Source organism: Haliotis asinina, chromosome 7, assembly GCF_037392515.1.
Source record: "Haliotis asinina isolate JCU_RB_2024 chromosome 7, JCU_Hal_asi_v2, whole genome shotgun sequence".
NCBI lineage: Eukaryota > Metazoa > Mollusca > Gastropoda > Lepetellida > Haliotidae > Haliotis > Haliotis asinina.
In genome coordinates this window covers 42,601,587-42,627,521 of record NC_090286.1, presented here as the reverse complement: position 1 = coordinate 42,627,521, position 25,935 = coordinate 42,601,587, and the positions used below count along the sequence as shown (strand labels likewise).

Below are 25,935 nucleotides of genomic sequence, written 5' to 3'. Positions count from 1 at the left end.
CTCATTCCGATGACCTGGGCGCAATCACTTTGATTAAAGATAGAAGAAGTAATACGTCTGTTCGAAAACTGTAAATATTTCATAGGACGAATTATGAAGGATCTTTTTATTAATGTTAGTTCTCATTTTATTATTGCATTTTTGAAGGAATTAGATTTGTTAGCTGATTTGTAAATAGATAAATATTTTATTTTTGGAAGTTTGAATTAGTAACTAAGATTGTTAGTGGCTGTATCCTCGAGGTGGGTTACAGTACCGCAAAATATTGTCCTCCTCATAGGGTACGTAAGTCCCTAAACATTCAAAGTAAATTACAGCTGTTTTAATCGTAGCATATGTGTATTTTTAAAGTATGGCTAGATGTGTCTAAATTGCTAACAGTTGAAGGGATGGTGTAAATCCAGCTAGGGCCCATCTAGGAAGCAAATGTACTGTAAGTCCCCATAGCCCCTAATATGGTGATCTACCTTCAGTTGTTGGTAATTTATAGCCTGTCCATTTAGTGTATTGTCCTCAGTAGTTAAACTTTTCTAGATTTAACTATTAGTGTTAAATGAATATCTGCGATATACTATTGTTTTTACTGTTCTTCGTGAACAGGGTTTTAGTTTCTATCTTGATTAAACAATGTAATTAATAATTGTTATCGATTGTCACGACATGGGTGCAATATTGCCTATGTGACAATAAATATTTACTCACATATTGTTCGAAAAATTAGTCATTTCATTAAAGATGTTCACAACTTACAGATTGTACTCAGATACATGAACATTCGCTGTGTTGCATTTCCTCCTATACATCTGAACTGGAAGATCATTTTAAAGAACAAAATCTTGTTACCGTATGAGGCTTTACCGAATTTATAGGTAATGAACTTTATTTCTCAATGCAAATTCTCAAGCATGTTATAATTCTGTATCACACTGGCTCGTTTCTGTCTTAACTAATTTATAATATCCACTTGAAGACAAATGAGTGTCATCCTTTAGCACATGCACCATGCGGATGCACAAGAAAAAATAAACTAAAGAGGCGTGTCCATCATTAATGTTCATTTTCACTCCCTGTCTTCGGAATTTCAAGATGGCGGCGGTCATGGACCTGCCTGAGGGCGGTGTCGTCTGCTAGCTAATCCTGACCGTTGAGGAGTGTTCACTTGAGGTCTGGGCCGGTGGAATCGTTATCATAATCAATCATGCCATACAGGGACTATTTGTCTTGCATTTTAGGGGGAACGTGAGGACGAAAGCGTTTGAGGACTGACCCGATGTCCAACCATCCCGGAGAACTCGGGAAGAAGATCAATAAAGGGCTGCTGGCACAACCATACTATGGGTGGCACACTGAACAAATATTTGCTATATACAGGCATAATGGGACAAGAACAGCTGTAATATAAGCCATCTTTTACAGGAGCTTGTGCTTGTATTTCGTTTTTCTCTCCCCGATCAAGACGTGTAAGGAATAATTCAAATAGACCCGCTGATTGAACAAACATGGCTTCAGAGCCGCGCCACAAGGAGTTTGAATGTGGGTACGGGGCTACCCTCCGAACACTGTTATTTAACATCATTTTGAGTTGTTTGATGTAAGTGAACGTAGGTAGGGCAGGATAGACAAATACCCCCCTAGGAGATATTTAGGTCAGAGCTGTTTCATGCATTGGCACGACAGACTGAAAGATGTTTGTCATCCATGCTCAGATGAATGGACCTATCAGCAATGAACCCTTGAAGTGTTTGAAGAAATACAAAGTGTGCATATATCGAGTTTTCATTCTGGTAATTACATGTATTTCCATAATTCAACCATTCGGGAGTTACAATTGGTGTATTAATGGATCATGACTACACAGAATATCAGACACGCCACTGCATCTATTACTCGCTCTCGTATTAATACACACGAAAAGTCAATATACACTCTTGTATATTTTGTCATGTTCAATAGCATGTCGAACATGCTGTATGACTTCTTGACCTTGCCTCATGAGACCTAAAAGATGAATTTGACGTTCCCATAAGAACATATGGCAAACAAATCTTAGTATGAATTTTAGACATCGTTAGATATTATTACGTACGTTTAAACTATGCCACAATCACTACAAGGAGAACGGGGATGCAACGATACTACTTTGTATATTACATTTCATGACAGATTAATTGTAATTTAATATAATTTTTTTTAAATGAAGTATGAAACCTCAACGCCAGAAAATTATCTTGATTATATGCTGATACAGATGCCGTTATGTATATAGGGTAAAAAAGCTGTGAAAACAACAGGTATGAAACGAATTATCATGAGTTTATGTATAGCAATGATCAGGATGTCACGTCAAAACGCATGGATCTGATTATTTCTTGTGAATAAAAAACATTCTCACCTGAATGTTATTTCATATGAAATATTCGCCCGAGTCGATAAGCATTTTTAATTGTGAGGCTTGTCTTTATTATCAAAGCGCCATCTTCAATAAATTGTGATCATTTATGGCATGGTAACCGATGACGTCACAATAGTTTGCAAAGAAAGGTGTTACAATTCCATCTCACCGTGGCGACATCTGCTGTGGAGCATTTGGTGGATAAACTTAATTGTGCTCTGGCCTATGCTGCCTTAAATATATTACCACTCGAAATATATCTGCGGGTATTTAGAAACCAGACCCAGATCAATATATCATATATTTTCGTGCCATATTTTCAACAAGCTGTTCATACCCTCAGTCATAAAGCTCTACTCCTCTGTCTGCAGATCGCCGTCATGACTACAATATTCAAGGTTATACAGATGAGACCAAAAAATTTAGATAATTATGATAATCTGCATCTGTAAACAACATTTGGAGACGGACAGAAGGACATTTTAGTCGTTTCTTGAGAGGCATATAGAAATTGGTATTAAGTATGAGGCAAAATGTTATGGATGACAATTTCTTTATTGAATACACAACGTTTCTGGGCTATTCCGTTTCCTTGCCCCTTCGTTAGGTGAATGCTACATCTCTAGTGTATATATATTTACATACCCAATTGTTTAAGTGGCACTTCATTTTCAGTTTTTTATCAGTTTCAAGACCAGTACACAAAAATATATCTGACATATCTTTTAACAGTATGGCTGGTGAACATATAATATCTGCATTGTTGGATTTGATAAGACTATTAATATATGTTTGCTGAGTGAAAAACAGTCTGTGTGTCAGACAAACCTGTGGATGACAGTATAAACCACGACCCGTTCCACTGGATGAGCGTGACATTGTATTATCCATTATATTTGGCTCCTTGATTCTTTTCGAGTACTTACTAACTAGACGGATCTTTGACAATGAAAGTTTAAAAGAAAATTTGTTGTTGAATTAATGAAGTACATACTTTTACTGCTCAAAGGAACATACAGAATACTCAGTGTTTTCATACGAGTAGTTATATGTTGTTACATCACAGTTTTACAATTGTGGTTGTTCTTAACTTGGTGTGAGTGGTATTATTTATAATGATATATATTATTGACAGGCCAGTCTACCGGTGGAGAATTATCCATGAAGTTCAGTTGACATGTCGATATCCAACGTAAATTAAATGTAAATTAAGTATATTTTATTTCAAGACCCAAGTGTCGACATAAACTAAAGCTAGGCTCCGAATATGTATGCGGTGCAACACCCCCTCCTCCCCCCCCCCCCCCCCCCCCCCCCCAACACACACACACACACACACGCACACACACACACGCACACACAAAGTGAACCGGTGTTTGATTTAACAAGTATTTCCGTATTGTCGGTAGAGGTAGAGAAATTAAATGTATTTTTTAAAATTCACAGATTAACCCTAGAGTATCATCATGTATGCAGAATATCTAGGAGATTAGGAGACTGCTTGGAACTCATGCGAGTATTGTCAAATTCAAAACAGCGTGCCCAAAAACTGCAGTGCCATATGGGACTCTGTAAAAGAGAAAGTTTACCGAGGAGTGACAGACAAATTGACCGCGCGGGCGTTAAAATACAGGATAATTATGTCTTAGGGGAGTTAACGATGGGAGAAATACGTAAAAGCATTTCTGCTTGAAAGAAACGTACGGCTTTGTTTAATTGTAGAGAAAGATGGAGGGCACATTGAACATAGATTGATATAAGTGAATTCCCCCTTGATGTTACACTTTTTGGCTTGCTGTTTTGAATTCGACAATGTTGACATAATTTGCAACCAATCTCTGAGATATTTTGTAGACTCGTTGATGATACCCTAAGGTTACTCTGTGAAACGTTACAATAAGTTCGGTTTATCTATCGATGGGAAAATACGTGTCAATAACTGGTTCACTTTTTTGGGGGACACCCGATATAATCCTGACGGCATCAGCTAATACCAGTTAAAGTGAAAGGACCCCAGGTGAACCTTATGAAACTTGCTGCACTAGGAGCTTATTTGTCATTGCAGAAAAGGTTCCGAGGAAGTGGAAATAATGTGGTTTAGGGACGTTGAGACCAGCCGGAATCGACAGTCAATTCTTGAATGTTAAACCTCGAACGCCAAACTGAAACGTGTTTCGTTTCAAATAGCGAAATCAGTGTGTCGACACCTTCATATCTGAATAAACAATATCAAGTTGTGTTTCACACGATTTCGGCAAAACTTTGAACCCAACAACAGCTAGGACATTTACACCTCACCCTATTACCTTGAGCCTGTATAATGCCCTCGATACAGGTACGAGTACCATGAATGCAAAGTCCATAAATCGCATTGCGGGGCTTGTGGTTGGGATCAAAATTAGTATTTCGGGCATCTGACCCGACTTGATCCGACTTGACTTGATCTTGATCTCCACAATCAGGTCCTTCTGAGACTAATATCCAACTACACTTATCGTTAGTACTGATTATTTGAATTCGAGCAGAAAATAGATTGAAATAATCCCCCAAAATTATTCTTTGAATTACTTTAGATGGAATGTCAGCTTCTTAAATAATTGTATATCATATAAAAAGATGTTATCCATGTTTAAATACATTTATTATAATCGCTAGCCATCGTATCCAGCACTCTGTAAGCAACACATGTCTCTACCACAATATTTGTATCATGACCCTGCGACCCCTGCACGAAATATAAACATGTCGATCGCCATATATATTTTTTTCACACAGCAGCATAAAATAAAGAACGGATTACATCCCAAGTAGACTTTTCAACTATCAAAACATTACGATTATATCATGAAGACATGCACGAATATATTGCTAGACTGAAAAGTAACTTGTGGCAAGGTAAGAAAATGTTACTGTTACTGTTGACATATATGTCAATGACGACATGAAATACGTTGCTTGTGTGTTTGCTTCCTACGTATGGTGAGCATGAGTTTATGGGTCACTGTCAGATAGTGATATTCGACACTGGGTGTGTATATAAATTTATCATCGGTAATAATCACAAGGAACTGATAATATTAACGTCACAGTATCATGGTAGATCGATTGCACAGAACAAATACGGACATTGCGGAAATGAAAGATGGTTTCGAGATCCCGTCCTTTTCCCTATTAAATACGAAGTTCGCGATAACATCCATTCATATATACACGTGGGGGTGTCGTTAAGCATCACTCGATTCAAACTCCTATTCTGAAAAAAGTACATAGCAAGGGCTGGACACCATCCAGGTCAAAACCTGAATAGACTGACCCAGGCGTTGTTCAAGGAATAGCAGGGCAGAAGAACCGAGCGCTGAACATCAGATGATGGAGGAACAGCATGGAGAGATACCCCGCGATTTTCCTCTGTCAGAGGGGTGCATTTTACTGACACTGTCTGCAGAGTCACTTCTATCAATGCTAACAATTTTTCATTTTATATAGATTTTTGTGGCTGTCCCATCTTTCCAACGCGCTGTGTACTGCTATTTTCAGCGTTTTTATCATACGCGAGAGCATAGCGCCAATAAATCGGTACCCATTCCGAATGATAATGCAAAGATGTATGAATTTCTGTGATTGCAGTCTCAGGCGTTCAGTTAGTTTCCAGCCCTTTGACGTGTTCCAACTGTCATTTTTTCATATTATCACACCTGCAAAATGTGTTGCGATTTATTCGTAGACGTGTGTGTAAGACGGTAACTATATATAATTTACGCCATCGTCTTTCCTGTTTTAGCTGAAGTGTATATTTTGAGGTCGAAATAAAAAATCACCCGGAATTGGAAAGGCTGAAAAAATAAGACTATTAAAAGTAGCGGTGTTTGGGACGAATTACAAATCAATTGATAATTTTATGGTCTATGTCTGTCTATAACTTGTTAGAAGGTCTTTCTTATATTTATATTGTTTACTGTTGTAAATGTGCAAATACAGATGTGACAGATTGTTTACTAAGATCCAAAGAAACCACTTTATCTGTTCTGGGACAGATTAGTACTAATAGTCTCTACGCTCAGAGAGAAGGAAGACAAATACAACATGTGATGACTTTTATTGTTTGTAATGTCAACAGCTGTTATGTCGCGACTCCTGGTTGCAAGTTAACAAAAGGTCGTGCATCGCTTCAAAAGATAATCTTCAAAGCCTAATACGTCACATTGACAATACTTGACGAGGATTTGGATTTAAAAATTAAGATTGCGTACTAAAATGGAATAAAAAAATAAGGAACGATTAGGAAATACATGTTGTTGCTACCCACAGTGCTACATCTGAATATACTGCCCCACGAAAAGAAATGTAGGGGCAGCTAGCACACAAAATTATCGGTGCCTGTAAAATATGGTTACCTGTCAAAACCTCGTTACATGCTTTCATGTAAACAATACTTGGGTGATCGTAAGACACCGGTTCCCGATATACAAAGGCGTACAATTCTTCATTAGACTTACCTGAAACAGTTATACCAAATTCTAAAGCTTTCCATTTGTGTCAAGAATTCTAAAGTATCTACACTCATTCCAGTACTGCTTGTCACCACGGACCTATTGATATAATTCAAGGGGGTGACAACCTTTACTGACATCAGTATATAACTATGACTTATTTTTAATGCAAATTTCATTCAGGTTTTGTAAATTAAATTTGTATGAAATTTGTACGTACACAGTACGTGTAAGTAATACTTGGTCAGAAACAATTTTTGTTCAGTTTTCTTGTGAAATGTGTAATTCTTTTTTTGCATTATAAATGATACTCCTAAAACCTACCTGCTATTTAATTACACAGCACGAAAGTACCTTACACAAGAAGGCTCAATGAATGGTTCTGTGTATACCATGCGCGGATTGCAGGAAGTGAGCTCGTGGTCCTAAGTGTCTTACAGGCTAAGAGGGTTGTGCGAATCACTTTAAATGCCTCTTCTCAAGAAGGACTTCCCACACAATCGTGGTGTCGCTGGTTTACAGGTGGACCAGTTGTTTGCTGACAGCGCCGTGTGATCGCAATGTGAGCTGTCTTGTTGGCTGATACAAAGATTTTATTGCGTTTCAGTTGGTTATACAGGATGCAAAACGGAGAAACAGCGTCTGTTACTGATTTTACGACCGCCTTAAAGGATTGTGTGTTAGTTTTGTTTTTCTGGTATTTCGTGAACAGGATCGTCGATAACTTTAGTCTTCATGAAAGATGGTTTGCTGACTGTTTTCAGTTTTGAGAGATAAAAAAGTGGTTCGGCCATGTGTATTTTTAAGCATTCAATTTGGAATAACGTTTATAGCACCGACTTTGTGAGGAAAAAGATGACTTCCCTGAACAAGGTAACAGAAACTGTGAATTTCTCATGCCAGAGCAGTTTGCTTGTGTTCTCCATTACCTACGTCTTATTGCAAGTAGTAATGTAATGTGATATAATGTAATGTAATGCAATATTTGTGTCAGGGGCATTTCGAGCCATTTTGTCGTATAATCCCGACAGGTTACAAAGCTACATATTCATAACATATTGAGAACTTGCACAACCTCTTTAGCAACAATCATGTGTAAGCCCGTGTTTTTTTTATAATTGTAGTTAACCCATGAGTGTCGTTACAGTTTGTAATGTCATTTTTTTAAAGTACCATACATCGATTTTTATGACTACCCTGCTATCTCCTGTTCAACCTGTCATCACGACTTGTCCAGATAAGAATGACAGACGTACTAAAACTATTTCCCCTGTGGTGTATTGTAGGCAGATTACTGTGAGGCCCATATGAAGCCTTGTGTCGACAAGACGGGCCGAACAATACCCGATACCTACGACTACCCTGCTTTCACTCCTTAGTTATTCGCCAGTTCGTCCAAGGGGTACCAGTATCATTTGCTTACTTCTGTTTGATGGTAAACTTTCACCTGTCAATAGCTGCTAGTGTGTGGACGCGACTCATTACCGCTGTCACTTGAAATTGTTAAGTGAGTGAGTGAGTTTACTTTTACGCTGCACTCAGCAATATTCCAGCCGTATGGCGTCGGTCTGTAAATAATCGAGTCTGGACTAGACAATCCAGTGTTCAACAACATGAGCATCGATCGGCGCAATTGGGAACCGATGACATGTGCCAACCAAGTCAGTAATCCTGACCACCCGATCCCGTTAGTCGCCTTTTATGGCAAGCATGGGTTGCTGAAGACCTATTCTACCCCGGGACCTTCACGGGTAGAAATTGTTAAGAAGTATCCCGATTTGTAATACTAACGATAGCTGCATGTATGCTACAGCTTATGTGACAAATATCAGACAGTTCGACTTCCAGGAATATTACTACATATGGTGACAAAAGATGTAAGTTACAAGAAATATTTAAGAAATATATTTTGCCTGCAATAAACTATCATCATTGAGCACTGGTGAGTGACTGAGTGAGTTTAGTTTGACGCCGATTTTAGCAATGTTCCAGCGATACCACGGTGGGGGGTGCCAGAAATGGGCTTCATAACATATACCCATGAAGGGAATCGAACCCGGGTCATCGGCGTGACAAGCAAACGCTTTAACCACGAGGCTACCTCACCTCTCCCCGAGTGTTGGTAACGTCGTGACTTTAAGGATATGAATCAATAGTCAGGTAAGTCATATTCCTTATCCCCCGGATGCATTTGAATGCTGTGTAAGACACTTAAATTTACATTTACGGTACCTGCGTGATTCTATTTCAAGTGCTTAGGATTTAAGAATATCTCTAAGTCCACTGAAATGATATTCTTTGTTTTCAACTTTTAAAGTTGAATCACAAATCAAAATTGTAAATAAGAGTATAAACTAAAATTTCTTATGTACCATCTGGCCTTTCATGGCTACGCCCCATGCTGCCTGAAGTATAAACAGAGGGGCTGGAGGTCACGGTGACCACGACAAAACTGCTGCGATTGTGACACAATGGAAGGGTATGGCGTGTGCAAACAAGCTGGAATCCCGAGTTGAAAAGTAGTGTTACAATGTTTAGGTTAATTTTGAGTTAATTTTAAGGCAGGGCGACTTGGAACAAGAAGTGTTTATTAACATTATGTGTCTTTGGTTTTTAACGGCTTTCGACAAATGTTGTACATTTCTGATAGCAGCCTGTATATGATCGGAACCGGACCAGACAAACCGGAAACGGTATACGCCGACTTATATCACCCTCAATATGTCTCTTATCACCAGCATACGATTCCTGGGACCAAATCAGATGAGTTATGTATAACACTGCTTTAAACTCAAGTCCAAGTGGTGCTTGTGCGTGAGTTCAGGTTTACACCGCTTTCAGCAATGTTCCGGAAATATCACATAATACTCAGGTAGGATATCGAATCAGGGTCTTCGACATGCCGAGCAAACGCTTTAACCACTGGGCTGTCCACGAGTACGGACAAACCGCGAAAAGCGATTCGAATCCACGGTCACAAGCTTCTGGAGCGCCAAAGGGATGCAACTCTGCATAGAAAACCGTAATGTCTTGGACCACTGGGCCAGCTGAATGAATGCGATCGCCCGTCACGCCGACACGGCTTCGATTCCCTACATGGGTATAACGTGTGAAACCCATTTCTGGTGTCCCTCGCTGTGATGTCGCTGGAATATTGCTAAAACGGCGTAAAACCATACTCACTCACTCACATTGAAGATGCAGTAAGCATTTCGTGAGCATCCGCAATGAATTGGTGGTTGTGCGTGATGGTCAAAGGCATGCTAAAATAATATGACTAAAACTGTTCAATAAAATCTAAATTGTTTATTTACATGAATTCTACTTGATATACAACATACTATAAATATACAGAATCAGTTCCTGCCTCACTACCTTACCAATGTCAGAATGTTTTCTCACCTGGGACTAAGTGTCTGGCGCCGTGGCATGACAGCAGTACCAGTCACGATTTCCTGGTCACTGACGCCGTGTTCTTAATGTGGCATTATTTTTATATTTAATGTTTTCTTGTCTCTAGGCCTGATCATCATTATAACGTATTGTACACCTGATAGCGCGTGTGATTAGAAACAACATGTCATTTTATTGGGTGGTTAATGTCAGAGGGGGTTTGCTTGCCGTGCCATGATAACTCGTGCAGAGTAGTGCATCCAGAACAAATTACATTCCGCTTACTGTACATTGAACACTTTGTACATTGAACCAGTGAGTCATAAATATGTTTTTGCAATTTTCCGTAGATTACTCTGGGCGTCGGTTGTCACAAATGCTCACATATTAGTCTGGGCGTCGGTTGTCAAAAAAATACTAAAATAATGAATTTTTAGTAAATTATAATGCATGCTTGGATGGATAATAACCCTTTGATAAACAAGGAGTAGAAGGAACCTCATCCCATCATGGACAGCAACTGAGTGGGTGAGACAATGGGGTTTAAGACCGCGCTCAGCACTCTTCCCATTGCGCTAACCCGTGTAGGGTCGAATAGGCTTTCACCAAACCATTCTTGCCATAAAAGGCGACTATGCTTGTCGTAAGAGGCGACTAACGGGATCGGGTGGTCAAGCTCGCTGACTTGTTGACACATACCATAGGTTCCCAATTCCGCAGATCGATGCTTATGTTGTTGATCACTGGATTGTCTGGTCCAGACCCGACTATTTACAGACCACCGCCATATAGCCGGAATACTCATACTCTTACTCTCTCTCTCTCTCTCTCTCTCCCACGGCGCCGGTAACACACATGCAGTCACTCACCGCGTACCGACTCCTGTGTAGAAACAGGACGTGTTGACAAGTGAAGGGGGTCTGTGTATACATACATACATACCTGTACACATACTTCACCTGGTGAACAGATGTTACCTCCCGTACTTGGCTCTGTATACAGAGCCGTGACTCTAACCTGGTTTATCCAACACAGCAAGCTGTCAGCGGGTTGTACGTCTGTTACAGACACAGAATCCCCATCAAGCTGTGCGAGACCTATAACAGCGGAGAGAATAAATATGGGAGACACTATTTTCTCCTGTCGCTTCGTCTTTCGTCTTTATGAACAAATCATTCAAACTTGGAAAAAACATTATGTTAAGGTCATTTTCAGGAATGTGAAATGTATGTACATGTATCTGGCAAAACCGGTTGCCTGTTGATCACTCATTGCTTATTAGCGTTCAGGGGTGAATGAGTTTAGTGTTATGCCCCCTTTAGGAATATTTCAGGAGGAGGTTGACATTGTACTCATGTAGGGAATCAAATCCAGTGTTCAATATGACCTCCACAACAGCGGATCTTAAAATATGATATGGCTATTACATTAATTGGTAGAAGGTTTCAAGTCTCTCTCTCTCTCTCTCTCTCTCTCTCTCTCTCTCTCTCTCACACACACACACACACACACACACACACACACATACATATATATAATTATAGTTTTCCCCAACCATAAACTTTAGAACTTTATTTGATAATGGTCTTAAATTCTCTCAGAGTGCATTTATTTGCGCACTATAGATTTATTCAGAATGCACCTGAACACGAAGCTGGATCTTCTTGTTCCCATCAATAATGTTACCCAAGTCTGCTGAATAGGTGCAAATCTAAAGTTCAATATGGCGCCATAGCGGCTGTACAAACTTACGTCACACCAAATGAACGGTTGTTTCGTGCAATGCCAGCGCCCCGTCTTGGCAGATTGGCAGCCATATTGACAAACGTACTTGTGGCCACTAGTGTGTCTATTCAGACCAATATCTGTTGTTGTAAACATTTCTATAATGTAATACACTTTGTCGTTTGAAATTGCTTCAATTACAACAAAATCGTTCTGTTATAAATCATTAGGATTGTTGTTTGTAACAAATGAAAGAAAATATTTTCCCTATAAGATGTGTTGGGCTCTGTGTAACAAGTTTGAAAATGGAACTAAATTCAACTTGTACGTGGCAGCAACGTTCTAAAATTGTACATATAAATATGGTGATATAATTTAAACATTGTTGAAATATATTTTATCAGTGCTTTTGATGTTATGTAAAACTAGGCCACTTTGTATCCAAAGTTTCGGAGAAAGGTGCTGCTGTCCGTATACAAGATCATCTTATCAGAAACAACATGTTCGCGAAGTTTCAGTCTGCCTATAGGACAGGACACAGTACGGAGATAGCCTTACTCAGAGTCATAGACGACATTCCCACTGCGATGGACAACCATAAGATGACCCTATTGGTCCTACTTGACCTCTCTGCGGCATTCGACATAGTGGACCACGGAATATTGCTGAACATACTTCGGCATGACCTAGGTATGACTGACACGGCACATGCTTGGCTGACGTCATACATTACCGACTGGTCGCAAGTTGTATCTGTAATTCCAGATTGTGGTGGTCCACAAGGCTCAGTTCTAGGACCCACTCACTTTTCACTCTACACGAGGTCACAAAGTACTATTGTTAACAGCCACAATGTGAATCAACATCAGTATGGTGACGATAATCAGCTCTATGTCTCATTCTCACATGCTCAAACTAAACCAGGAAAAATCAGAAGTCATTCTATTTGGCCCTAAAAACGAATTTGGTGACATAGGACATCTGAGCACAGAAGGTGCAGCTGTTCAACCCTCAGAAACAGTGCGAAATCTTGGACCAGCAGCTGATGATGAATCATCGCATAGCTGTCAGACAGCTAACTACCATCTACGTAACATTGGAAAATATTGGTCATATCTCAGCAAAAACTCAACTGTCAAACTTGACGTTGCGGTGATTCTGTCCTGGATAGACTACTGCAATATAGTCTTTGTTAATATTAACAAAAATCAGATAAAAAGATTTCAAGACATTCAGAACTCTGCTGCAAGAATCATCTTCGACCATATAACACCATTGCTGAAAGACCTCCATTGGCTCCCTGTAGTTTCTCACACAGACTTAAAAATTCTTCTCACAGCCTACAAGTGCTTCCATGATCTGGTTCCATCTTATCTGCAAGAACTGCTGCAGACATATTCTCCATCTACAGCCCTTTGATCTTAGCACAAGTATCTCTGTACTGTTCCTAAGTATAAAACGGCCACATTTGGTAAAAGAACATTATCCTATGCTGCCTCTACCTTATGGAATGAGCTGCCTGCATCCATCAAAATGTCTGAAACTGTCCTTTCCTTCAAAAGCAATCTCAAGACTTATCTCTTTCAAAGGTCATTCTCTAACAACCACTTTGTCTGAGCAGGGCACAGAGCATACTGTTATGTGAATAGACGCGCTATAGAAATGCACATTATTATCATTAGAAGGCTTGGGTTCCAATATTGGCGTTCAGTACCCCTTCTTGTCCTAAGATGCGACTAACAGGATCGGGTGGCCAGACCCGCTGACTTGGTTGACACATATCGTCAAATCTTAATTGCGCAGCTCAATGCTCATGATGTTGATCACTGGATTGTCTGGCCCAGACTCGATTGCTTACAGTCCGCCACCATATAGCAGGAACAATGCTGAGTGTGGCCTAAAATTAAAGTCACTCACTCAGTCACTCAGATTTCAAAATCCATAGCAGCCTTCGTAAAGAAGCGGTAAATACTAAATATTTAAATACCTTCTAAATGGCAGTGCGGTTGAAACCAAACAACGATCCATTAACTAACGACCATTGTAAGAACAAAGAGTTTGGTTGTTTCCTGGCAATGTGAATGTCTGCCACACGAGAGAGGCCATTAAAGTTAAACGTAATTTATTTTGAGCAGGGATAGCTACCACATGCTGTGTATTAAGCTTGCAACTTTCATGTCCACACATGTACACTTTACCAGTAGGAGGAAATATGTCTCTGACGAAATAAGGAATAACATTTCTCAAGGAAACAGTGTAAGAAACCGAGCACTATCACAATAAACAACCCTGAGATTCAGGGCGAGTGAGTGAGTGAGTTTAGTTTTACGCCGCACTCCGCAATATTCCGGCTATATGGCGGCGGCCTGTAAATAGTCGAGTCTGAGCCTGACATGCCATGCAGCATTATTCGTTTACATTGCTATGCTGAATCCCACAAAACCATGATCTTCTTACGTGTAAATTCATTTCCCCTTCCTGCGGACAACCATAGGTTAAAGTAACAAAAAGGCAATGTATTTGAACAACTTTATTAACGAAAAAACCAAACCACTTGTGCATATAATCATTGCAGGATGAAAGAAGCCCACCATCGATATCCGGTTCGGCTTGCTAACGAATTTGTCTGAGCAAATTGACCTTGTAATTGGTTTTGAAAATAACCTAATCCGTAATTGGTCTGAGACAATGCCATCAATACCAGACTTCGACATCAAAGTCACGTTAATATCATTCTCGTCACGGTCGAGACAGGCAATGGACCATTCTGCTGTAGTGTTGAATATTGGTTTGCGACATTACCTAAAGCTTAGGAGTCATAGTGTCAGTATGTACTATGCCGTATGATTCATCACAAAGATTATGAGACACAGACCAATCTAGAAAGGAAGCTGTCAAACTGGCATCTGTCCCCTCCGGCAAGTTGTCAACACCGGCATAAAATCTCAGTCCCATCTGTGTTTTTCACATTTATCATGAGCTCCACAATCCGGCACATGGTGCAAGCCAGATCATTTCTTCAGTCCCAATGGGTGGTGGTTTAGCTTCCAATGTACATAAAACTCGGGATGTCTCGTATATGGAACTGTAAATGGGGGCTGCTGCAGGTGAACGGAGGGAGGACCAGTCGGGTAGGGGAGCATTGTGTGTGTGTGTCAGGGGTGGGTGGGGGGGTGGGGGGGGGGTGGGGTGGGGGGGGAGATATAGAGTAGCATGTGGATATGTAAGGAACATGTAATTGTGGGTTCGTTTCCTTGTTTCGTGGTTTCTCTCTACCATACCTTGGTGCTTTTCTCCAATCGTAAGAATCAACTAAACTCAACGTACCTGTACTGCAGAAAGCGATCGATGTCAACAGATAAAGCAAAATATGTTGGTGGGCAATTCCAGAATAATTTCCAGAAGGTTGTTCGCCACATGTTGATAGCATGGAATGCCTCAGGGAAGAGAAGGATAAACCTAACATGATTTTAAACTGATTGTTGCAGGAAAGTCTCCTATGAACATACTACTTGTTGCCCTAATTGGTAATATGAAGCTATCTACCCGAATCGGTCACGGAAAAAAACTAAGGGCAGTTTAAGATGTAAAGCATGCCTGTTTACACTGTTTTTAACAATATTCGAGCAATATCACGGTGAGGACACCAGACATGGGCTTCACACATTATGCCTATCTGGGAATTTGAACCCGGGTGTTCAGAGAGAGGAGCGAACGCTTTAACCACAAGGCTACCACATCGCCCCAAATGTACAAGAAAAACCTAAAACCGAACAGTGTTCAAAGGAATACCTACATATATATGGATTTTATAGTAACATCAAGGGAATATGTCAAAATCTTTTGATTATTGAGGACACACGTTCCTGATCTTGTTTGGCAGAAAGGACTGAGCAGTTTGTGATGACACAAAGAAAATAGCTTCATATAATTACACTACGTTCCCTGTTGCCACGTTTTCCTGCACTCTGTAATTGTTGTCGTTTTCCATGGATCGATTTGGCTAAGTATTCTTATACTACATACGTGTGCAACGCGCTAGAAACGTCTATGTTTTCATGTCGTCTTCAGAAACCATCTTACTGCGGCTTATGCAAGGTCTATCAGCTAATTTCCCTTCGCCCTCTCTCATGTCCGACCAATCACTGGTCGACTGTCCTCCATAACAGCTGTATTCCTTCATGGGAATCAGCAATGACCGACCGCTTCCTTTCCGCTCGGTTTTCTTGCTCCCAGGACTACAGCATCCCAAACCCTTGAAAATCTGCAACTTTTGGGATTTGGCATTGTCTGAAATACACTCTTCTTCAAACACTTCGTCATCATCTGGCTTTGACGTAAGAGGCTCTGTTCTGGCTTTTGAATCCTTTTTTTCCAAGATGGCCGCCGATGTCGGCTGCTTCTTCTTGAAGCACAAAACACAGTAGACCAGACGCCAAATCCTGGTAAAAAACTCTTTCCTAAATAGTATGTAAACCCAGGGGTCAAGGATTTGATTCAAACAAGCCAGACGAATGACCCACAAATCCATGGCATGGTTAACTGGAAACTTCCCTGTTTGGTTAATAATCACCCGCACCTGAAAAGTAAAGAAGAAAACACTCATGTACCAGGTAGACACTTCATGTTAAATGTCACAACTGTGGTTGGCCTACTTCTAAACTAATGCATCAGCAGGCACGAACACTCTCGTGAAAACTGGGGACAGAAACTACCTCAGTAACATTTAAACATCTAAACAAACATTTTACCTCACGGACATGAAACCCTTGATGTAGCCTAACAAAACAATGCGAAATGCCAATATTTTAACCTTTACGCTCTTTGGGTTAAATAATGTTCAAGCTCTATAACTGGTTAAAAGGTCATTTGGTGAGTTTTTGTTCTAATACGTCAGGGTGTTTTGTTTGAGGTCACTAAGTTAAATTAAATAAATAAATTTAAATATATGGGCATGCATGAGATAAACCCATAATAATAATAAATAATAATAAAATTTATATTATGTGATATAGAGCACCAGTGTACCACTCAAGACAAGATTATCGAGCTAATGATTCTATTTGTAGATTTATTTAACATCCAAATAAGGTTCAGTAAAAGAAACCATCATATGGTGATACGGTATCTTTTAGGATCAGCTTACGTCGATATTTGATATAAAACGTATGCCCATGAAAGTGTATTTTGGTGGGTACTAGTATATGAGAATATAACCAGTACGAACTCGTGATGTGTTATTGTCTGACCATTGTTCACCAGTAGAGACGATAACATTGCAAGCTAGGTGATTTGGTTGATTCAATCATTCATTGCCATATTTAATTTGGGATAAAACGCATTAAGTTCACCTTCGATAAGTGATCCATACAGTACAAATAACACAGATTGGGTTGTTTTCACATTTATGTGTCGCAGCGCCCCGTCATAGCAGAGAGACAGAGGTTACACTCTGTATATACTACCAGTTTATGGTTACTTGGTTATACCCGAACTTCCTTCCGGTGTGGTAGTGGAGGGTCGGGGGAGGGGACTGATGGTCATAATCGTGAATACTACAGCGAGCATAATGACTAGTGGAGTCGTTAGTAACCAACTGATTCTTCCGTTCATCTGGTGATGGTGTCACATCTGCAAAATGTACGACAAAATACAACTGAAGTGTAATGGTTATTAATAATCAGAAAACTGCAAAGTCCTTTCAAAGACTGCTTGTTTAATTCGACTGTTCAGGACTTATGGCGACTTGATTGTAATTTCAACTCGCAGTTTCTCAAAAGATGAAGAGCTTAGCCATAGTGTATTAGATATAGCCTCTGCGCAGAGAGCGAAAAGTCGATGGTTCGAGCAAAATATGATAAAATATGGTATTTATTGTTGACCTGACTGATGTCCGTCATTTGGTGATAAAACACGGGCTGGTCGGCTCGAAGTTAATATCGTGTGTCTGAGTTAGAATTGATTCACAGCATCCCATGCTGGTCGTAACTAGGATCGGGTGAACAGGCTCGCTGACGTGGATAATAGCGTGACTGTCATCGACCCCCCGACCAGGGTCGTTGCTTGCCTTGTCGGTAACGGGTTGATGTGGTCCAGGCTCAATTAGTTTTAAGTCTTGGACATGGCGCTGGAATATTGCTCCAGTAAGTCGCAAACCGCCACTGTAACATTTGGAAAGCTTAAACGAGGCCAAGAAGGTTGCAACTCGAACAACACTCTAAGACGAGCCGTATAGTACTCTTCCAAATCTTCGTGCAGAAGGTATGCTCAACTGTTCATCCGGAGTAATGTAACGTATACACCCTAGGCTGGAGACGCGACCATACACGTGGTCGTGATGCAGGTCAATGCATCATGATGTAATTACGTTTTTCTCTTATTGTTACCTCACACACCGGAGTATACAACTTCCTTATTGTAACATCAAACAGGAGTAACTATTTTCAGCTGATGTATGACAATGCTCCATATTTCTTAATTCTATTGTCAAAACAAGTAACTTCAACCACGTATACAAAGCATATTCTTTTGTATACACTCATGGCATACACTTATATTGTTACATTTTCAATTACAGTTATTTGCCCGCCTAAATGTTTCCCGACTTCCAAAACGGAAGTGCAACAACAGGAGGTGGATACTTTGAATGCTACATAAACCACGTGCAAGATATTGACGCGGGCAAATGAAACATAAGGAAAACATAAGTAAATTTCAATGCCGGCTTTTTGCCATTCTCCGGAGCTTGTACATTACATAAACCAGTCAACATTCGTGGACAACTTAAGCACACTTAAGTTTAGGGAAAAAAACTATTATGACAAAAAAAGTGAAAAGACTTTCTTAAAATTGTTACAAGGAAATGAAAGCTACAGCAGGTAAACATGGATTGGTCCATGAAAATTACATCAAGCTTTGTGAACAAATTACAGAAGCAGGCTCAGATTATTCAACAAAGTCACATAGATATGTGTCTGCCCCAGGCAGCGTAATAAATTCAACACGTCATTCCTGTATTCAAAACACAGAGACGTAAGGGTGATTAAAAATACGTCAAAGACGTTACTGTGAACAAAACGCTGAAGAATGTTTACAATGTCACTTCAGACAAACACGTGATTAACGACATGCAAACAATCATTTTCATTGGTCAAGTTACGACTGAGTTAACCAATGAATGCGCTAATGTCAGGGGTAACAAGTCTGAACAATTAGAAAAACCTGCTATTCAAGGACGGTTGGTAATTTGACTTTTTGCTTAAAAACGACCAATTTGCGTCACAGCAAACAAAACGTGGGTAAACTTACAATTATTTACAAAGGTACTACTCTTCACAAACACAGGATCAGATGACCAAGGATGCATGTGTTTTGCATCGATGGAAATATTTTGTCCGTACTCAGAATGGATTCTGACCTTTAACATCATACCAGTTTGAACTTAAATTTCAATATGAAAAATAACTGTGTTGTCTATAATACGTTCCTAAGGTTTAGTAGTTTTAAAATATTATTTATAATGTAAAAACATTTGAAGCCTCATTGATGCTAGTGACAGCACGTTCTTATTGATGAAATGCAATAACAATTATAAAACAATGTTGGTGAGATCCCGTTACACCGGCGACTCTCCGATTAAACAAGGCCAAGGAAAACTGCACACACTGCCATGATCAATTGCTTATATGATATCGTCTCTAAGTATTATTAATCGTTATCGGGGCGACTGAGCTCCGAAAAAAGACAGGATCGGTATTTATGTTGTCCATTAGGTATTGATTTTTCGTCTGTTTGTTTTTTTTTATTTCTGGAATATTTGCTACATGCCGGAAGGCTAGTTCTACCAAGAAACAGTTCTGGTCTAAATGGCTTTAAATAATAAATCATTTGCTAATTTGACCTGAAGCAGTGATATGAATAATGGTTACCATCATATGATGTATAATTAAGCATTAGACATTTACTATCCTGCAGTGTAACATTGATTACTATAAACGGTTTGTTTCTAAATGAGTGGGCGAGACTGGCCTGCTTAATGTGGGAGGAAAGTCCAATGTCATGCAAGTCTTAGACGTTTACCCCTCTGTTGAAACTATAGATACATAACAGAACCAAATTGGAATTGATTAAGTAATTTTCCCCACAGCGCATTGTTGTGCCTTGGTTGAATTAGTCGTACCCCGTGTCTTTAATGTATAATCAGGAATAACGAGGAATGGCTTTTTGTAAACAAACGTGATCGTGTTCACGATATTCGTCACTTGTCGGACGTAGATATGACAGAACTACTGTTCAAAGATGTGTGCTTCACTCACTCACTCATTAACTCATGCACGTGTATAGAGGGAAGGTGTACCTACCATTAACGGTGCATAACAGGTGGCAAATACGAGTATGATACCAGCAAGGAGAACCATCATCTGAGCTTCGTTATCCAGCTGTCCAGATTGGCTGTATTTGTGGCTCATATTCAACTTTCTCCTCATCTGAGCCAGAACACACATCACAGCTGCGTTACATAGTGCAGTCATGAGGATCACCACTAGACCCACACTGGCATAGAAGTACGTGAACAGCTTGTCCGTTACCTTGTCTCCGGTCCAGTCAAAGAAACACCAGGTTCCTGGAAACTGAAGAACGTTCGTGCCAAGGCCCATCAGAGGCAAACAAGACACCACGAATGCAAATAGCCACACACCTGCTAAAATAAATATCACCTTTCCAGACGAAAATTTGGCTTCGTACTGGTAGGGATGTATAATGGCCACATACCTCTCGACAGCCATCACGCCGACAATTAAAACAGTCGCCATCCCAGCAAATATCATCATGAATGAGAAGTAGTTACACAATGGCTGTCCTCCAAGCCACTTCCGGCCATTATTGTACACCATGATGGTGACAGGAGACACGGCCGCCGTCCCAAACAGATCTGTGCAAGCCAACCCTCCAACTAGCCTGTAAAACACTGTCCGTTTGTGATTGTGTCTTGAACGATATAAAACTATCAACGCCAGGACGTTCCCGAAGACCCCACTTGCAAACATGACTGCAGGTACTGCGACGACTAATAAAGGCTGGATCTGCCTTGTTGATGGACTGGAACAATTACTGCTTTCATTAAAGTCAGAAGGGTAGTCGCTTAGGTAAAGCGCAACTGAATTTGAGATATTCTCCATATTGAATTAAATCACAAGGGTTGATTCCAGACAATGATCTTGAATGAAAGGCTTGGTTTCAGCTTTTTGAAACTCGGGCCACTTGAAACACTAATCAGGATCCCCTTCATGAATCAGGACCATCGACACGTCACTTCAAAGAATACCGTACATATTTTGGAGTTTCACTTACATATCGAGCATCAATGTACTCCGTATTGTTTGGCTTTAGAGAGGACTTCTTTTGCACGTCCAAGAATATTGTACTTTCAGAAACTCTCGAAATAACACGTGGTGTCTACGTGAACTTCTGCCACCTGTCTTTTGATCTCACGTGCCACCTGACTTTGACTCCAGATTCCCAACAGAATAGCTCATCAAGTATCAAGTATTGAAAGCTGTGAACGCGGCGTGTACTCCACACTCACTCTACCTCATCAAGGCGTTTCCTTTTGACTTGTACTGCTTCTTATTTCCAGCAGAAACTACAGGAGGGTTATGTTGAAACACACCCAGAAGGCGAACTGCGACGTTGTTTGTTCATAATTCTGTGTGTATAATATTAATGTTGTAGAAGTGTGAGATGTTTGGTCCGATCTTGAATCAGGGCACCATTTCCTCAACAACTGTTTCCACTGGTGCCAAGGGACTTCTTATGATCAGTCATAAGTAGAGCAATTTCTCAAACTAAGTCTCCAATACTCTCTGGATCTGGCGAGTTAATAACCGGGCTGTTTAAAGCGACCCATGCGATTAGGGAACAAATTCCAAATGAGCGGGATTTCCCTGTGCAAACACGAGAGCATGGACGTAAAAAGTCGGAGCGTAACATTTAGCGGTTCCGAGACTGAATGAAAAACACCATCGACTGTTTATAAAGCGGGCGAGCGTGAGTACTGCCCGTACAGCTTGTCCGATTGATTTGTAAGCGTGGCCCAGTGTTACTTACAAATCAGCAAATTTGGACTTTTTTGACGTGTAGCAAATTGAAGTATTCACAATTAATGCAAAGATAAACACAACCCAAATGTAATGTTGGAATTGTTTGCATTAATGTTTTGTATCATAATGGTGATTTTACAGTCAGCATATACTTTGTTAATAATTTGAGTAAAACCAAATGAATGCTATTTATTTTATTTTTTTGTATGTCCTTTACATGCTGACCTGCTTGTCAGTTTCAGTGTATACGTAGAGGCATGATTTCTGCATTGTTTGCTTTCATGCTGTCATGACCGAATATAACTGTTTATGATCCTCAAGGGATGAGTCATGAACGTGGGATATTGCTTCGCGTAGGAGTATCTATGATTCGTTTGAAGAATCACGTAAGGACAGACAAAAAAATAGCGACAAATGTACAAATCTGGGCTTATATTTTGGAAGCTCTGCTAGAGCTAAGATAGTTGTAAGTGCCCATACATTCACATTAATTACTTACAAGTGTCTTAATGCTAAGAGAGCTTCGAAAATCTAGGTCCTGGAATCCCTGACTTCGCCTCAAGTGTCATTTATATGCCCTGTATCTGAAACTGTGTTATCCTCTTGACCAGTATCCGCTTGTGCATGGCGATCTTAGCTTAACCAGATTCTCACGCTTAACCACAAAGAACAATTGTCGCCTTCAGATTGCTATGTGTAAGTGGTCATGGTCACGTTTTAGCATTTGTTCCAAGTACCCGCGTGTTTCAAGGTTATTAGCGACTAAAGTGAGCAACATGACATGCATCAACCAAGTCAGGGAGTACTGGTCTGACCACCCAGTCCCGGTAGTCACCTTCACAAGCATTGATTGTTGAAGAAAATTCCAACCCGGATCTTCACAGATCGGTTATTTCCATTCACTGAAGTCTGCAGGTTGAGACTGTGGAAGTTTCCGACCTGAGCAGAGTATACAGCTGCCATACCGAAAGCTGTTGTAAACGCGGTGTGAAACTTACATTATGATAGCGTGACAGGTATCCATGGTTACATGTGTATACACGACACAGCTGTCAGGTGTAAAAATCAGTATACAAAAATTTACACGTATGTAAGACAAGTATACAGATGACATCTTCTTATTTATTGTATAACACAACGTTTCTGGGCCACTTTTTGTCCCTTCCTCAGGTGATACAGTCTTGTCCTTATATACGTTATATATTCACCAACTTAAAAATGTCTATCAAGAACCTCATTGACAAGTATGCATGACAAGTATGCATGACAAGTATGCCATCGTGTATTGGACATACAAATATATCATTCATTTGTTTGTCCCAAAATTATCCAGGTAATTGAAGTCTTTCATGAGTAGCTTTCACAATGATGGTATCTTCTGACTATTTCTGGAGGGACACCCACTCCGAAGTAACACGTTCTCACAATGAAGTATAGACATAATCGAGAGATACTCTTATGTTAAAGACTGTTTTGAAGGTTCTTTAAGCGTGTCCAAACCTAAATCCTCAAGAGTGCCCACCTAGTTATGAATAATGTCTTTTTCTATCAGCAAAGGTTACTCTTAGAGCTAGTATGAATGCACCCAAGTTAAAAAATACATTAACAATATTTTAACAGTATGTTAACCAAAGTTTTCGAATACTATAAACAGTAACTAAGATTGCAGATCGATATTTGTTTCAATACAATGAATTCTGGAATATCTAATTGCGACGATGTATAATGCAACAAATCCTTCAAATCTGTACATAAATTCGGTCGAGGAAAGACTCTCGTTACAAATCTATTATACTGAGCATGGTATTTTTCGCCTTAAAATAAAACAGATGAATTCAGGATAATGATGACATCAGAGTTGCTAGCGTTCCAATGTTTATACAGATGCAGAATGTTCAATAAACATTTCAATTCAAATCAATATATGAAGATATGAGAACAATCATACAATATTACAATTGGCTTGAACATATAATATTTATCTTCATAACTGTCAAGCTTAGCAGAACATCAACGTTTTTTCACGCAAAATAACTATAATATTCAAAATGTATAAGAATTCAGAAAAATACCTATATTGCAATTTTTTGTGAATTCTTAATATATACATTTTGAATATTATGGTTATTATGCGTGAAATATTTGCACTATAACAATACTTTTCAACGCCGCAGAGATGACACCAACTAAGCATGACCCACACTGACAATGACAGTGTAATGTGTGGTCTACCCCCCTCACGTGTGTTCAAGCAGTAGGACATTTTTGCCCTTCTAAATGTCAGGTCTTCCTTCAATGAAACTTTAACCCAGTTTAAACAAACCACATCCACGAATAGTTTCTGAAATGTCTTTATGACGCCATGGCTACCTCTTCCAAGAGGACGGCGGGGAAGCCTAGAGGTAAGAGCGTTCGTTCGTCACGCCGGAGACTCGGGTTCGAATCCCCACGAGTGTATTATGTTTGAATCCCATTTCTAGTGTCCTAGGCCGTGATATTGATAGAATATTGCTAAAAGCTTAACTCATTTACTGTTTTTTACCTCGCAACACGTCATTTTTATCATTTTACGTGATATTCTTTCAAACTCCATTTCTTCGGTAACAAGTGGAACGATGATGTATTAGAAGTGCGATGCAGGTTTATCTGAAAATATGGAAATGATGTTTGAATCGCTTGAAACAGGCGTAATGGGCATCACGTCGATTGTTTTTGTATGTATGTATGTATGTATGTATGTATGTATGTATGTATGTATGTATGTGAGTGTGTGTGTGTGTATATATATAATATATATAACGATATAGCAGGACTTGATTGTTCTGTGAACTTCTTGTGTCATTACTGATTTTTATTAATACATTTTGTTTAAATCTCCCTCGATATTTTACCTATACAACCCCATGTTTCAGTGGATAGTCGATACTAGTAATTCTCTGGATAATCGAGCCTGGATGATCGCTGGCGTTTGCGTTGGCTGTTTCTCATATTAATTCATTTTATATGTGAAGAATCCAATATTAATCATACAAACCCTAGTTACCGATCCTTGATCGTCCAACATTTGTCAAACGGGCTGTATCTTTCAATTGGGCAGGTATTATTCTGGCCATTGTTGACCAGTCCCTCTGTAACAGTAACCATATTCAGATTGTGGTTGACCCTAAGGAAACAGTAAGACGATCCACGGCTCAACCACCCCGACAAATATCCATAGAAATTAATTAGCTTCAACCAAGAATTGATCCTCAGGCACAGATACTGCTCCTTGTTAACAAAATATTCTAAAGGAATTGACCAGATCCTCCGAACGTGCAACCTCAAAGCTCAGTGTCTGGTATGACGTAATGTAAAACTGCCTGAAGTTCTATAATTACAATTTCTCAGCTTACTTAGTTGATTTAGTTCAACCTGATACCACTACAACATGTTCCAGAGTCTTCTGTGTTCGGAACTGATTTCCGGGGAAGATTAACTACATATGGAAGCATTGGCTGTGTTTCCCAGCATTCATCGTCATCAGCACCAGATCTGACACTCATCAACCCGTGTCTTCAAATTGGATCTACAGATATTTGTGAATGTTACCCGTCTTGTATTTTTTCCACCTTTTTCTGTTACCCCTTGATCTTTATTCAGTTGCTTTTTTATAGACGATTTGTGCAAACGTTTGTTCATGTTCTAATTGAAGTTAAATTCAGCAGTTGATGATTTGTTCTGACTGTCTTCAACAAGTTCCACATTTTACTTGACAAAGTCACGAAGTAATATCCTTCTCGGACGTGGCAATATTTCACCATGTTTTTATCATGGTCTTCTTCATGTTGTTTACATA

At 39.7% G+C, this 25,935-nt stretch overlaps 3 protein-coding genes across 3 annotated transcripts in view; 1 reads left to right on the top strand and 2 right to left on the bottom strand.

Moving 5' to 3' along the window:
* Nucleotides 1-25,935, bottom strand: part of LOC137290399 (U6 snRNA-associated Sm-like protein LSm4) — a 439,957-nt gene that overhangs the window by 331,601 nt on the left and 82,421 nt on the right. The window lies entirely within an intron of this gene.
* On the top strand, nt 12,871-13,419 carry LOC137292010 (uncharacterized). The gene has a single exon (XM_067823563.1). It carries the CDS (start codon nt 12,871-12,873, stop codon nt 13,417-13,419), a length of 549 nt encoding a protein of 182 aa, XP_067679664.1.
* LOC137292009 (prostaglandin E2 receptor EP4 subtype-like) lies at nt 16,049-21,179 on the bottom strand. The gene is made up of 2 exons (XM_067823562.1): nt 20,361-21,179; nt 16,049-16,579 (listed from the first exon to the last, which is right to left on the bottom strand). Exons 1-2 carry the CDS (start codon nt 21,177-21,179, stop codon nt 16,049-16,051), a joined length of 1,350 nt encoding a protein of 449 aa, XP_067679663.1.